Source organism: Perna viridis, chromosome 4 (genome assembly GCF_037379345.1).
Source record: "Perna viridis isolate PV_CMFRI_1.1 ecotype Kerala chromosome 4, ASM3737934v1, whole genome shotgun sequence".
Classification (NCBI taxonomy): domain Eukaryota; kingdom Metazoa; phylum Mollusca; class Bivalvia; order Mytilida; family Mytilidae; genus Perna; species Perna viridis.
In genome coordinates this window covers 14991225-15003355 of record NC_142448.1, presented here as the reverse complement: position 1 = coordinate 15003355, position 12131 = coordinate 14991225, and the positions used below count along the sequence as shown (strand labels likewise).

At 30.8% G+C, this 12131-nt stretch overlaps 1 protein-coding gene across 2 annotated transcripts in view; it reads left to right on the top strand.

Annotated features, from left to right (window-relative positions):
• The window catches only part of LOC148619021 (prominin-1-A-like), a 68264-nt gene that overhangs the window by 34607 nt on the left and 21526 nt on the right, over nucleotides 1–12131 (top strand). For both annotated transcript variants that reach the window (XM_088578502.1, XM_088578501.1), the window contains exons 11-16: nucleotides 1733–1803; nucleotides 2399–2545; nucleotides 3536–3662; nucleotides 4308–4411; nucleotides 5003–5084; nucleotides 9427–9579. In XM_088578502.1, coding sequence (XP_088434628.1) covers nucleotides 1733–1803; nucleotides 2399–2545; nucleotides 3536–3662; nucleotides 4308–4411; nucleotides 5003–5084; nucleotides 9427–9579 — 684 coding nt within the window. The remainder of the gene's footprint in view (nucleotides 1–1732; nucleotides 1804–2398; nucleotides 2546–3535; nucleotides 3663–4307; nucleotides 4412–5002; nucleotides 5085–9426; nucleotides 9580–12131) is intronic.

Here is a 12131-nt window from a genome sequence, read left to right as displayed (position 1 = left end):
GGTGGAATGGGGTACCCCTGGCGTGTTACATGCTGGGGTTGTCAGGCTATAATACGGAAAACCTGGCCGCAAACCATATTGGTGCACCATGTTGGGAAAGATGCCACGTTTCACGCACGTTAAAGAATCCTACTGTGGTATTCTCCTGGAGTAGGAACCATAAGGCTCCGCCACAGGAGGCTAAATTGCCCGACCCTACCCACCTCTCCCTATTTCCAGTGGCAATCAAAATTTGTCGACCCCATTGTCCTTGTGTCCCATCCCTTTTTCATTTCATCATCATTTCATGTTCATTTTATCATCAATTTCATGTTCATCGTCTGAATATAGCTGAAATATTGTTGCTCGGATGTTAAACCCCAACAAACAAACAAACAAACAGTAAAAATCATATCAACAATAAACTTATTCCATCAATTATAATGATAACACCTATTTCTCCCTTTTAGCCCCTTATTCCAAAAGGGGTGGTCAAAAACCTAATTCTATAGGCCTCTCTGCATGTCCCTAGTAACAATGTGTAAAATTTCATAAAAATCAGATAAGTTTCACTTAGGTTATCATAAACAAACAAAAATTTATGGACTATGCCAACAGAGTGATACCATTATACCACAGAAAAAAAATTTGCGGTCTTATGAAAAGTTAAAAACCTTTACAAAGTGAAAAAGAGATATATGGACTAGGTTATTTTTATATACCCACTGTTTTTAAATTTAAGATAGAGATAAAAGTCTAATTGCAAATTTTAAAGTTCTTTGATCAATTTCTGGTTTAAAGTGTAAATTTGTTCAAATAGATATTTTTCTGTTATGATTATTTTTTTACTGTATTTTTACTTCCAGTTTTTCCTATATCCACTTTGTTAAACCTAGTAAAATCTGGTCTGTATACTGTAAACATACTCATTTTTGCTATTTTCGCGGTGGACAGAAAACCATGTGAAATAGCACCAGCAAAATTAATTTTTAACACTATATAATGCCAAACATTTTTTTGTAACCACAAAAATTGATACAGTGTACCAGCAAATATGTTTGCTTGACAGAATCAACAAAAATAAGCAACCAGGAAAATAATATGTTTACAGTATATAAGTCTGCCATATCATGTATCAATATACATCAACGTCCTATTTGACAACTCTGTATTTCACCATATAGTTTTTGGGTTAGGAAGTGGGTAGGGGTATTGTTTAGTGAGCTTTGTCAAAAGTTTGGTAGTTGGATAAGGTATAAAATTAGGAGATACATTTATTATTGCAAATGAGAGTCATCAACCAAATACCAAGAAACAAACGAACTTCTACATGTTACCCTAACGGGGAAAACCTGCAAGCAAGCTGTAAAAAGCCCTTAAACAAATATAGTGAAACTGCTTATAAATAAATGCCTTATTATGTATTGTACAGAGGCCATAATTGAAAAAGAAATAGTATGAGAATATTTCCTTTAGTGTGACATTTAATCAGCCTTAGATTTGAATTGAAGTTACTGTGAATGTTAAGAACATTCTTATCAATTTTAAAAAAGTTTAGTAGTGCCCAGATCAACACTTGTACTTACTGTAATGAAATAAACATGTTGAAATTTTTATGCTGTTTATAACTTCTTTCAAATATAATGGTTGTATTTTGATACATACTTAATGAGGTTTAGATATGTTCTGTTGGTTGAAATTTTCTAGCTACTTTTGGGCAACATCAAACTGAATTAAATCATTTTTATTTTAGACAAAAAATTTAAATGTTACAGACACTCTTAAAGATGGAGATGATGCGTTGAAGAATTATGGAGATTATGTGTAAGTTTTTAGAAAATTATGCATGTGTAGGATTTTAGAAAGTTGTATTTAATATGCTGTGAAGGAAGCAAAGTGATTTGGTAAAATAAAAATTTAAAATCTGATTAAGTATGGGCCCAAAAAGTTTCTGCAAGATGGTGGAAAAGGGGATTTTGGCATGTAAATTTCCTCCACTCTGGCAGTATCATGATGTAATTCTTCTGAAAAGTCAGACCAATATATGATTGGACCAAGCAGCACCAGTATGTGAGGTTTCAGATTTACCTGTATCCCATTACTCTATATTTGAAAACAATTAAGTTCATACAGGTTATACATACATTTACTTTATTTATTCCTTTCAATCTACCTTTATTATTGGATAGTTCACATGTACACCTTGTTCAGTGCAAGTAAAATGAAAGGTTACAGCTTTTTTAAATTAAAGACACATTTACTAGAACAAAATAATTAGTACTAACACAAGTTCAAAATGAAGACTGGGAAATCTTCAACAACTTTTTTGAAATTTAACTTGCACTTATGGTTTGCATTTGTATTTGAAATTATGATACTTGTTATTATTCTAGATTGACAATTTTGAACTGCTTTTTAGGTGGTATGCATTCATTGGAATCCCATGTTTGATGATCCTGGTAGTAGTATTTTATTTCCTTGGATTATTATTTGGTACATGTGGTGAGAGACCTGGACATGGTGCCCCCTGCTGTAACAAAGGAGCAGGAAGCAATATACTGTGCTGGTATGTATGTCATTTTATTCTTACTTGTTAGAAAGAGGATATATACTGCAATCACTTTAATGATCTGGTCAATTGTATGTGTATCAGGTTTCCCTAATCTTGTTAAAATAAGACCTAACAATTGTTCCACACTGTCTCTGCATGAAGAATCTAACAGCACTCCATTCTTCTTTCTGTTCAGATAACCATTTTTAGAATCCTAAGTTTTTTTCTTTGATGAATGCTCTCAAACCATGAAAGATGAAATCTAATTGGCTGATCAGAAAGGTCATCTGAACAGAAAGTAGAATGAAGTGTTGTTAGATCCTACATGCAGTGACTGAATGGAACAATTGATAGGTCTAATTCTGATTAGATTGCAGGTTGCCCATTCTTTAAAATATATTTGTCTCTTTTTTTTCTGTTAGTGTACATTCAGTGTTTTTGGTTATAAAGATAAGTTGTATATCATCTCTTTCTAATTTTTTTCAAAACTTAACTTCCTGTTGTAGGGTCTAAACTTAAAAAAGGCATGTTGAAATGTTTATGTCAAATTTAAACAGACAAATTTTAGATTTAGTACACAGGTTTGACATGATGGTTTATTAATTATCTCGTGATACGAAATTTGCCAGGCCCTGGCTTCCAGACTTAACGTATATTATATTACAAGGCAAATAGTACACTGCTTTATAATGACAATTTTTTTGTCTGGTATTTCTAATTGGAAGTTAACTTAAAAAAATCATCATGTTCTGCACCAAACTTATGGTGATATGTTCTCTGGTACACCTCTTCAACATTATCAGTATAGTAAGTATAGTATGTCACCTCTGGTTTTCAGTTCTGTGGAAATTTTGTTATTTCTAGCACAATATATCGTGAAACCTCTTATTTAATGTTTTTCGTGTTGTAAAAATATCATACTAATGATTCTTTGCTATATGGTAACATTGGAATATTTTGCTTTTGAAAACTGTTTTTATTTTTGCATTTGTTGTATATTTTCAGTGGAGTTATCTGTTCCTATCTGTTCTCCAGTATCCTAATGCTGATAGTGATTATAATGTTTATACCATTTGGATTGCTCTATACCAATGGTTGTAGATATCTCAATGATGGAGTGGAAAACATAGAGGTATGATAATATATTAGCTTTTTAAGTACAACTACTAAGTTGCTCAATAGATTCAGATGAATTATGCATCTGTGAAATTCAAAGTGGATAATATATCTATTGACACTTCATACATATGAATTCACACTTGTCATTTAAAAATGGAAAGAAATAATAGCTATAACTGTGACAAAAATCATCTGACCAAAACAAAACTTAACATTATGTCTCATGTAGATGAAGCTACACACCCAATATCAGGTCTATATCTTAAAAGATGTGCAAAAGTGTCTCAACTGAAAATTTTATCATAATAGACAAGGTCAAAAGCATTACTCACCCCAAAAAAAATTCAAGGAGAAAAAAATCTAGATTAAGCAGTATATTTTTAAAAATCTAGTTAGTACTTAAAAGGATATCTGGAAAATCAACATGGCAGACAGACAATCAGAATATACAGCTATAGTCTTCTTCAGTTTACACTTGTAGTGGACTAATTAGCAGTAGGTTGAAGCGCTGACATTTTCAACATTTAAGAATTTTATTTACACACCAGCATGATTATATAGTCAGAAGCAATGTGAGTCAAGTTACCAAACAATATCTTCCATTGTGAAATGGGAAAAGTGGTATTGCAAGTATGCAAATATGTGATTTCTTTTTCAGAAATTTGAGTTTATTGTGAATGATACCTTAGGCTTTAATTTACAAAAGTACATTGATCCAGATCATAAATCTAATACTACAGAAACTATTGGCATCATTCTAAGGTCAGTATTTGTGTACCATGAGAGAATGTGTGTTAGAACTTGCAAGTTTAATCTAGACAAGTTATCCAGTGGATGAATAATTTACCAAATGCCAAATAGATGGCTGAACTTTGATTTACTTAGCAGGGATGTGATTTTTCTTTACATTCTGAGACTTTTGCTTTGACAGTTGGGATATTTACTTCTGATTTTGTCAATTTATTCTTCCCTGTTGTTAATATCTCATAACAGCTTTAAGGCATTTTCTGATAAGTTATTCAGCATTTTTTTTATATTGGAAGCTACATGTACCAGATGCAAGCTTGGTTTCCATTGAACTTGTACAAATAAATGTGTTTTGTGAGCAGTTAAATTGTTTTCTTATTAAACATGACATTTAAAAGCATTTAAAAATCAGCTGTCAGATCATCCATAATGAAAAATTATTATGATGTATAATTTGTATTTCTTAAGGAAAATAGTCACTGCTATAACTAAATTTATTCAAAAGGGAATAATTTTTACATTCTTAAAAAATATAAGAAAAGACAGATTAACTTATTTCAAATAGTTACAGTTAAAGAAGCTTATATAAATTTATTTTGATTTCAGAAACTGCAAAAATAATTCTGGCATATATTCAGCCTTTCATCTGGAGAATCTGTTTGACATAGATACAATACTTGACATGACTGTAAGTTTTGTTTAATAGGTTAATAACAACATCGGTGGGAAGCATTCTTTTGCACTAATTACATAATTCATGCCACAATCCTTTTTTGTAATTGATTGAATGGACAACTCATTTGTGCCAGCCTGCCTGTTCAGTTATTAATGCACGATATTATTTTCCATGAATATTTAGCATGTGTGGTAAGCAGAAGTACAAATACTGCTGCATTCAGGACCTGACATAACTCTGAGAAAGAGAACTTTCCTATTGTAAAATTTAATAAGTGAATGGTTTATTAAAGTGCAACCTTATTTCGACAAACTATATACTATTAAGATAAAAGTAATAAATCAGCCAGCCAGATAGGCTTAACAAGTATGTGACTAGTGAAATAATTTGCAGAGAAGGTGTGTTTGTAATGAGTTAAAAATTCCATCCATTTATTTGAACAATGCATGTGTAAAAATATTTTTTTTGTTGGTTTGTCTATATATGTAATTTTACTTTTTATGTTATTGACTTTGAAGTAAGATATAAAAATGATTTGAATATTTATCTGTAGCACTTTTTATAAATATAAATCAAATTGTTTATTAAAATGACTCACTCCACTAGTTTATATTCCTCCTGTTCAAGCTCCTACAGAGGAGGAGGAAAGTCGTACTATTTTTTCATAAAATTTTTTTGAAATTTTACTGTACTTCATTATACAAATGGTGAAATCAAAGACAAAAACTTCTGGCACAAATGATTTGACTTTATTGTAAAAGTGGGTGGCGCAAATGTTACACTGGCACAAATAGAGATCTCCCATAGCAGTGAATTATGAAAATGTTTCCTATTGAATAATAGTAATGAATATTTCAGTCATCCTTATGTATTTGTACAGATACTATGCATTTTGTTTTACATCATTTTATATTTAACTAGTTCTTATATTAACCATAACCATATTTGAAATAGTTCTATAAACATCTCACTTCTGATTTTTTTCACTCTGCTATTCTAAAATTACTGTATTTAGGCATTAATCTTATCTAGTTACAGCTAGTTGAAAATGACCAGTTTCATTAAAAAATTAGGTAGGCTACTGAGTAATTTAAATAGCTCTCTAGGTAGAAAAATGCCCTACATTATACCAATGTGTCCTACTTAACTACCATAGAACACCTGTGTGGTCTTTTGGACACCATCATTTAAGTTTTAATAGCTGTCAATTATGATGACCTTGTCCTCTAAAGGTCAAGTAAATACAACTCACTGAGGTCATTTAAATCATTGTTAAGTCTTCTGTACTGGTACATTTTCAAGTTGATAATTTGGGACATCATGTATACAGTCATTGTACCAAACAAAATAAAAATAAAAATGATACTAGCATTTACAATCATTTAACCAACATTTCTTAAACAATTTTTTAAAACTGTTTTAAGAAAATGTCCTTAGAAGGACTAGTGCATGCATTTATATTGATAATTAAAACTTGGCCATTTTGCAAAACTATAATGAACGTTATCATTACTTTAAGTTCTTAAAACTACTTCAGCTAGAAAAAATCTCAGTTTAACAATGTATGAGCATCAAATTCTTTCTATAAGAAGTTTCAACATTCAGTTCAATTGAGTAATTGATACTAAAAAGTAGGCTTGGTCTGTGAATATTTAAATAAAATGAAAAGTGTTATCCAATCAGAAACTAAGGGGGTTTTTAAAGTCCTTGACTACCCTGTCGGGTCTCGCACGGACGGCCCAATTTGGTGGGCTTTAAATAATTCTGCTATTAATTTAAATTGTATTTGAAACAAAAAAAAAAGAAATAATAAGTTCAAAAAAAAAAATTGATAATGTTAGAATTTTAGTTACCAAAGGTGCATGCTTTTTTTGAATGCCAAAAAGTGTATGTAAATTTAGACTGTCTTGTCTAGCCGGGTGTAGTTCCCGGATTTTACCTAGCAGCACACGATGTTAGTACACAGTTTTACTAACACCACACGAGACCGTTCCAGCTCATGCTTCTGGTGAATGGGATGACTAATTTTTTTTTTGGATAAGTTTGGAAACTGGATTGTTTATCATTGGTTAGATTGGTCAACTTTTAGAATTTAACAAGTGTAAATGTAAATCCAAAATTTATGCATGGACTCAAGAACAGCCAAAAGTTTAGCCAAAGAAACAAATAAAAAATGTATTTATAAGCCAAAGATGATAGAAAGTTAAATAAGAAAAATAAAATAAAAAATAAAATATGTTTTTTTCGTTTGGGAGTTGAGCTTTATGACTATGTATAAACCAGAGTTTTTTTTAAAGAAGAACGCACGCGACATTATACTACACACAGCTGGAGCTATCGGCATGGTAGATATGTTTCATAAGCATATGTGTACATGATTAACAAAAGTTAAAAAAAAATAATAACAAATAACAATAGTCAAAAATAAATAAATAAGATAAGAGACTATGTGTATAAATATATTGCATTGTGGAACCCCATATCAGGTGATTAATTTTATTTTAATTCAATTATATTATTTTGTTATTTATTGAAAAATGAAAGATGATATTATTTAAGATAAATGGTACTGTATGAATATGTTGGTTATGGTTTTATTATGTTAGATATTGACCCTACATATTTATAAGTGTGTCACACGACCACCTGAAATGGCTCGGCTGAAATCAGTGCAACTACACGATATATATAGGGTGTGGATTATCCAACTTGAAATGAAAAGAAAAAAAATATATATAGGGCTTTAAGTTATTTCAGGACAATTACCGTAATTTAAACGAAAGTATGCTATATTTTATTATGATAACCAATGACTGAAATAAATTGCGCTAATGCTGACCAGACTTGTTGCTGAACTGATTTTGGTGGAGTTGAGGTTTAGTTCCGAAAGAATGTGAAGACCCAATTTGTGGATATTTTCTTTAAGTTCCAAACGTGCTTGATGGTGTTCTAAACAATCTATAAGGACGTGCTTAATGTCGTCTGAGACTCCACATTTTTGGCATAAAGGCGATATATCTTGAACATATTTTCCTATTTGACCTGGTAGCATGGTTGTGCCCAGTCTGAGTCTAGTAATTGTTTTTGCATGATGCCGTTTACCACTGTAAAATGCTGGTTTTCCGTTAACATTAAGTTTTAGCGGTTTATGCCAAATGTGATTCGAATTTTCCCAGCTTGTCTGCCATTTTTGTTTAAAGATTTTGGAAATACATGTAATAGAAATATATTCTTTTGAACTTAACTCAATTTTGACACCAATAGTAGGGTTTGATAGAGCTTGTTTTGCCAATCTGTTGCTAATTTCATTACCCGGAATACCGACATGTGCCGGAATCCATTATATAATTACACTTATATTTTTCTGTTTTAGAAATTTTGCGTATAGTTGAATAGAATTTAACAAGTCTGGTCTGCTAGATTTATTATTTTTAATAGATTGTAGAGAACTAAAAGAATCCATGAGGATGACAATGTTTTTGTCTTGATAATTTTGATCAATTAACCAGCAGAAACCAGTACATCACTTATATATAGAGTACGAGCTACCCAAAGACTCTTGTGGATGGCAAATGTAGTGGTTAAAGTCATCATAATTGACAGCTATTCAAACTTGAAAGGCAGTATCGAAAAGATCACACAGGTGTTCTGAGTAGTTAAGTAGGACATGTTGGTATAATGTAGGGCAGATTTCTACCTTGAGTGCTATTTAAATTATTCACTAGCCTACCTAAATTTGTATTGAAATTGGAACTGGTCTTTTTCAATTAGCTGTAATACCCAACTGGCAGTTTCAACAACAAATAAATTGCAGTTTGGGATTCTCAGCATCTGCCATTTTGTGTTGATACTTGACATTGTTCACAACTGGAGTCAATTTCAGAATTCTTCATTTCTTATCTGAAAATGATAGTGTCTATGTGCAAGTATAAAGATGTATTGTACAGTTGTTTTCTTTCTTTTCTATTGAAATCTATTACTCTATTTGACATGTTCATATATTCTGTTTTTTCACTATTGAACTTTTCTCCTGCCAAAATGTCATTATACTTTACCTTGCAACATTAACTTTATTAAATGTCACTGATTTACATAAAATACATTTAAAAAAAAAAATTGAAAAAATCTATATAATAAATAGGATAATCAATTGGTTATCTTGAATAACCAAAATATGATTATTGTTTACATAAATGTTTGGAAATTTAACTCATTCAAGTTCCACACATTAGTTATATCTGGGCATTCTTTGGTACTTGATATTATATTCACTATTTCCAATTTGTGTCCTTTATTATGAATAGTTGGTAACATAAGAATTTTGTAATTGTTAATCATGGAACTTTATTTTCAGAAAATTACATCTGAAATTAATAAGATTGTAGCAGAAGGATCTACAGTGAGTCTTACAAACATTACAATTATTCCTTCTGGTCTCAAGGAGCAGCTTGATAAGTTTGCCAAATCAGGAATAGCAGATATTAACTTCACACAGTATGATGAAGTAGTAAGTTTTCTGATTAAATACAGTTCAGGTATTGATTTCTATTAGTATTATAACCTGCCAATAGCTAACTTTATGTATGCCATGGAAGTGTTACTATTACTGGTATTTTTAAAAGTTATATTTCCCAAACAACAGGATGTATTTGGGTAATGTAATGATCAATTAGTCTGTAAGTTCCATTCTTTTCAGTTTTCTTAAGTTGCCTAAAAGTGATGGAGGGACTTAGTCCAGCTGTAACAGAGATATCCAATTTTCTAATGTAATCACTACCTTTTTAAATATTTATATATTATGTATTCCTATATAGAAATGGACTGAATAAGTAAAATTTACTTTTGTCCAATCCTTCTTGTTTTGAGCAATAAAATTTGTTTAAACTTAACTAAATTCGTATTACATGTATTTAGGAACTGTGTCCTTCAGTATTTGTATTTTTTTCTCATTTCTAGTCATAATATGTGTCAGTATGTGAACTACTGAATCGTCTGAAAATTTATCTCCATTCTGCGGTAGTGCAGGATAGACTATCTTTGTTTGCACTTTTGTTCACTGAAATGTATGGAGAGAGTTCTGTGTTAATTTGTCTGTCTGATATTTGGTCTTTGGGTATTGAAAAGTCAACTTATTCTTGTTTTTGCCTGTTGTTAACAAACCAATGGCAGATTGATGATTAATGTAAATTTAAATGTATATATGTAAAAGTATGTAAAGAAATATGATTGTTGCAAATTTGGGAAAAATGATTTTTTTTGCACTTTTAGCACCTTATTGAATGGTATTCAGTTAACATAAGTAGAATGATGGTGTTCAGTATCATGACAAATATCTGTGGAAATTTGGTCAAAAGTATTTGACCATTTTAGGTTTTGCATGTATTCAACCTTTTGAAAGCTGAACCAGGAGAGCGATTTAGGCTCTTGAGAGCCTCTTGTTTCAATGACCTTTCAACTTAATGACTTGAAGAATTCTCCTTGGAATCAATTTATTCAGGCTTTGTACAAAATCAACACAAATGTCAGTCCAAATGTTTTAAACCTCACTGAAAAGGTCAGCATGGAACTTATCCTCCCATTTCGACACTGTAATTTTCTTTTAAAATATAATCAAAGATTTTCAATGATATTAATGTTAGGTGATTGTGGAGGCCAGGACATGGATTTTATATGGTTCCTTGTTATGTTATCCATGGTTTATCAAGAGTGATGCACTGAAGTGTTGTTGTCTGGAAACAAATAACTTTCTATGGGAATGTGTTGAGCTATGATTGGCCAAAAATTGTTTTCTAGGACATTTTGATATTTTTCTGATTTAATGTTACATTTTACTTCAGTAATAGTGCTCAAACCTTTCCATCAAATACAACCCCAAATGATTACTTCGTATTTAGACCACCTTCTGTGCTGTTACTAAATCTGGTCTCCAGCCTTCCCCTTGGGTTCCTCAAAATGTAAACACATTCATCATGTCCAGTCATAATTTTATTTTCAAAAAAAAATATTACTTTCTTCTAGTGTTTTTCAACCATCCACCATCACTTTTCTCACCATGACAAACGTTTTTTTCTTCGAAACCTTTTTTTGAAACCATGACTTTGCAAATGATCATTCAATACATCTTTTATAACCTGTTAATATGTTTCTGTCAATTATTCATCTCAATAATCTATTATTTCTGCAAATATAATTAAGATCAAGTCTTCTAATGAACTGAAGATTTGAGGGACTCCTTTTTGCATGTTAAGTAATAAATTAGCATTTAGGGGATGAAGTTGTTGCAGTAATGTGCCAAGAAGCATTAAATGTGCTAAGCATGTTTTTATTACAATTATCTGTCAAAATCTCCATCCTATCATCAATAAACAGAAAGTGAAGAGCAGTGATTTTTACGAAGTAAAATTGGTGTGTCTAGTTTTAAAAATCTTAATATGTTGATCAAGGAAAGTAGTTCCATTTAAGTATAATTACAGTATAGGATAATACTCTGTAGAAATGCTTTTGAATGTGGTTCAAGTTGCCAAATTAACTTTTGGACAGGTTTAAAAAAATTAGGAAAAAGGTTAAACAGAACAAAATTTGTAAATTTGTAAAATTAAAGTTGAATACAGTTGAAGTATTGATTACAGTTTTCACTTCAGAAATCGGTAATTGATTGAAATTAAGTTTAAACATATTAGGAAAAACAGTTCTAAGTAATATGGGAGATGCAAATGTATGATTATAGTTTTATTTTGCGTCGTGTAATCTTTCAAATTTTTGTCCATGCTACAATTTTCACAAAATAAAAAGAAAAACAGTGCTAACAGCACTTTGATAAGTCTTGACATTAAAAAAATAATTGAAAGTATACAATGTCAATTTTATTGATAGGTCGGCACTGCCATATTGATCAAATTTCCTCTCTTATTTTGCTTTTATACTGTCACTGGTTAACATGAACTATCTTCATAATCATCCATATACAACAGAAAATAATGAAAGAAAATTAAAAAAATGCTGCATTTTTTTCATAAAAAGTACCAAATATGCATTGAAACATGAAAACAAGGTAAATAA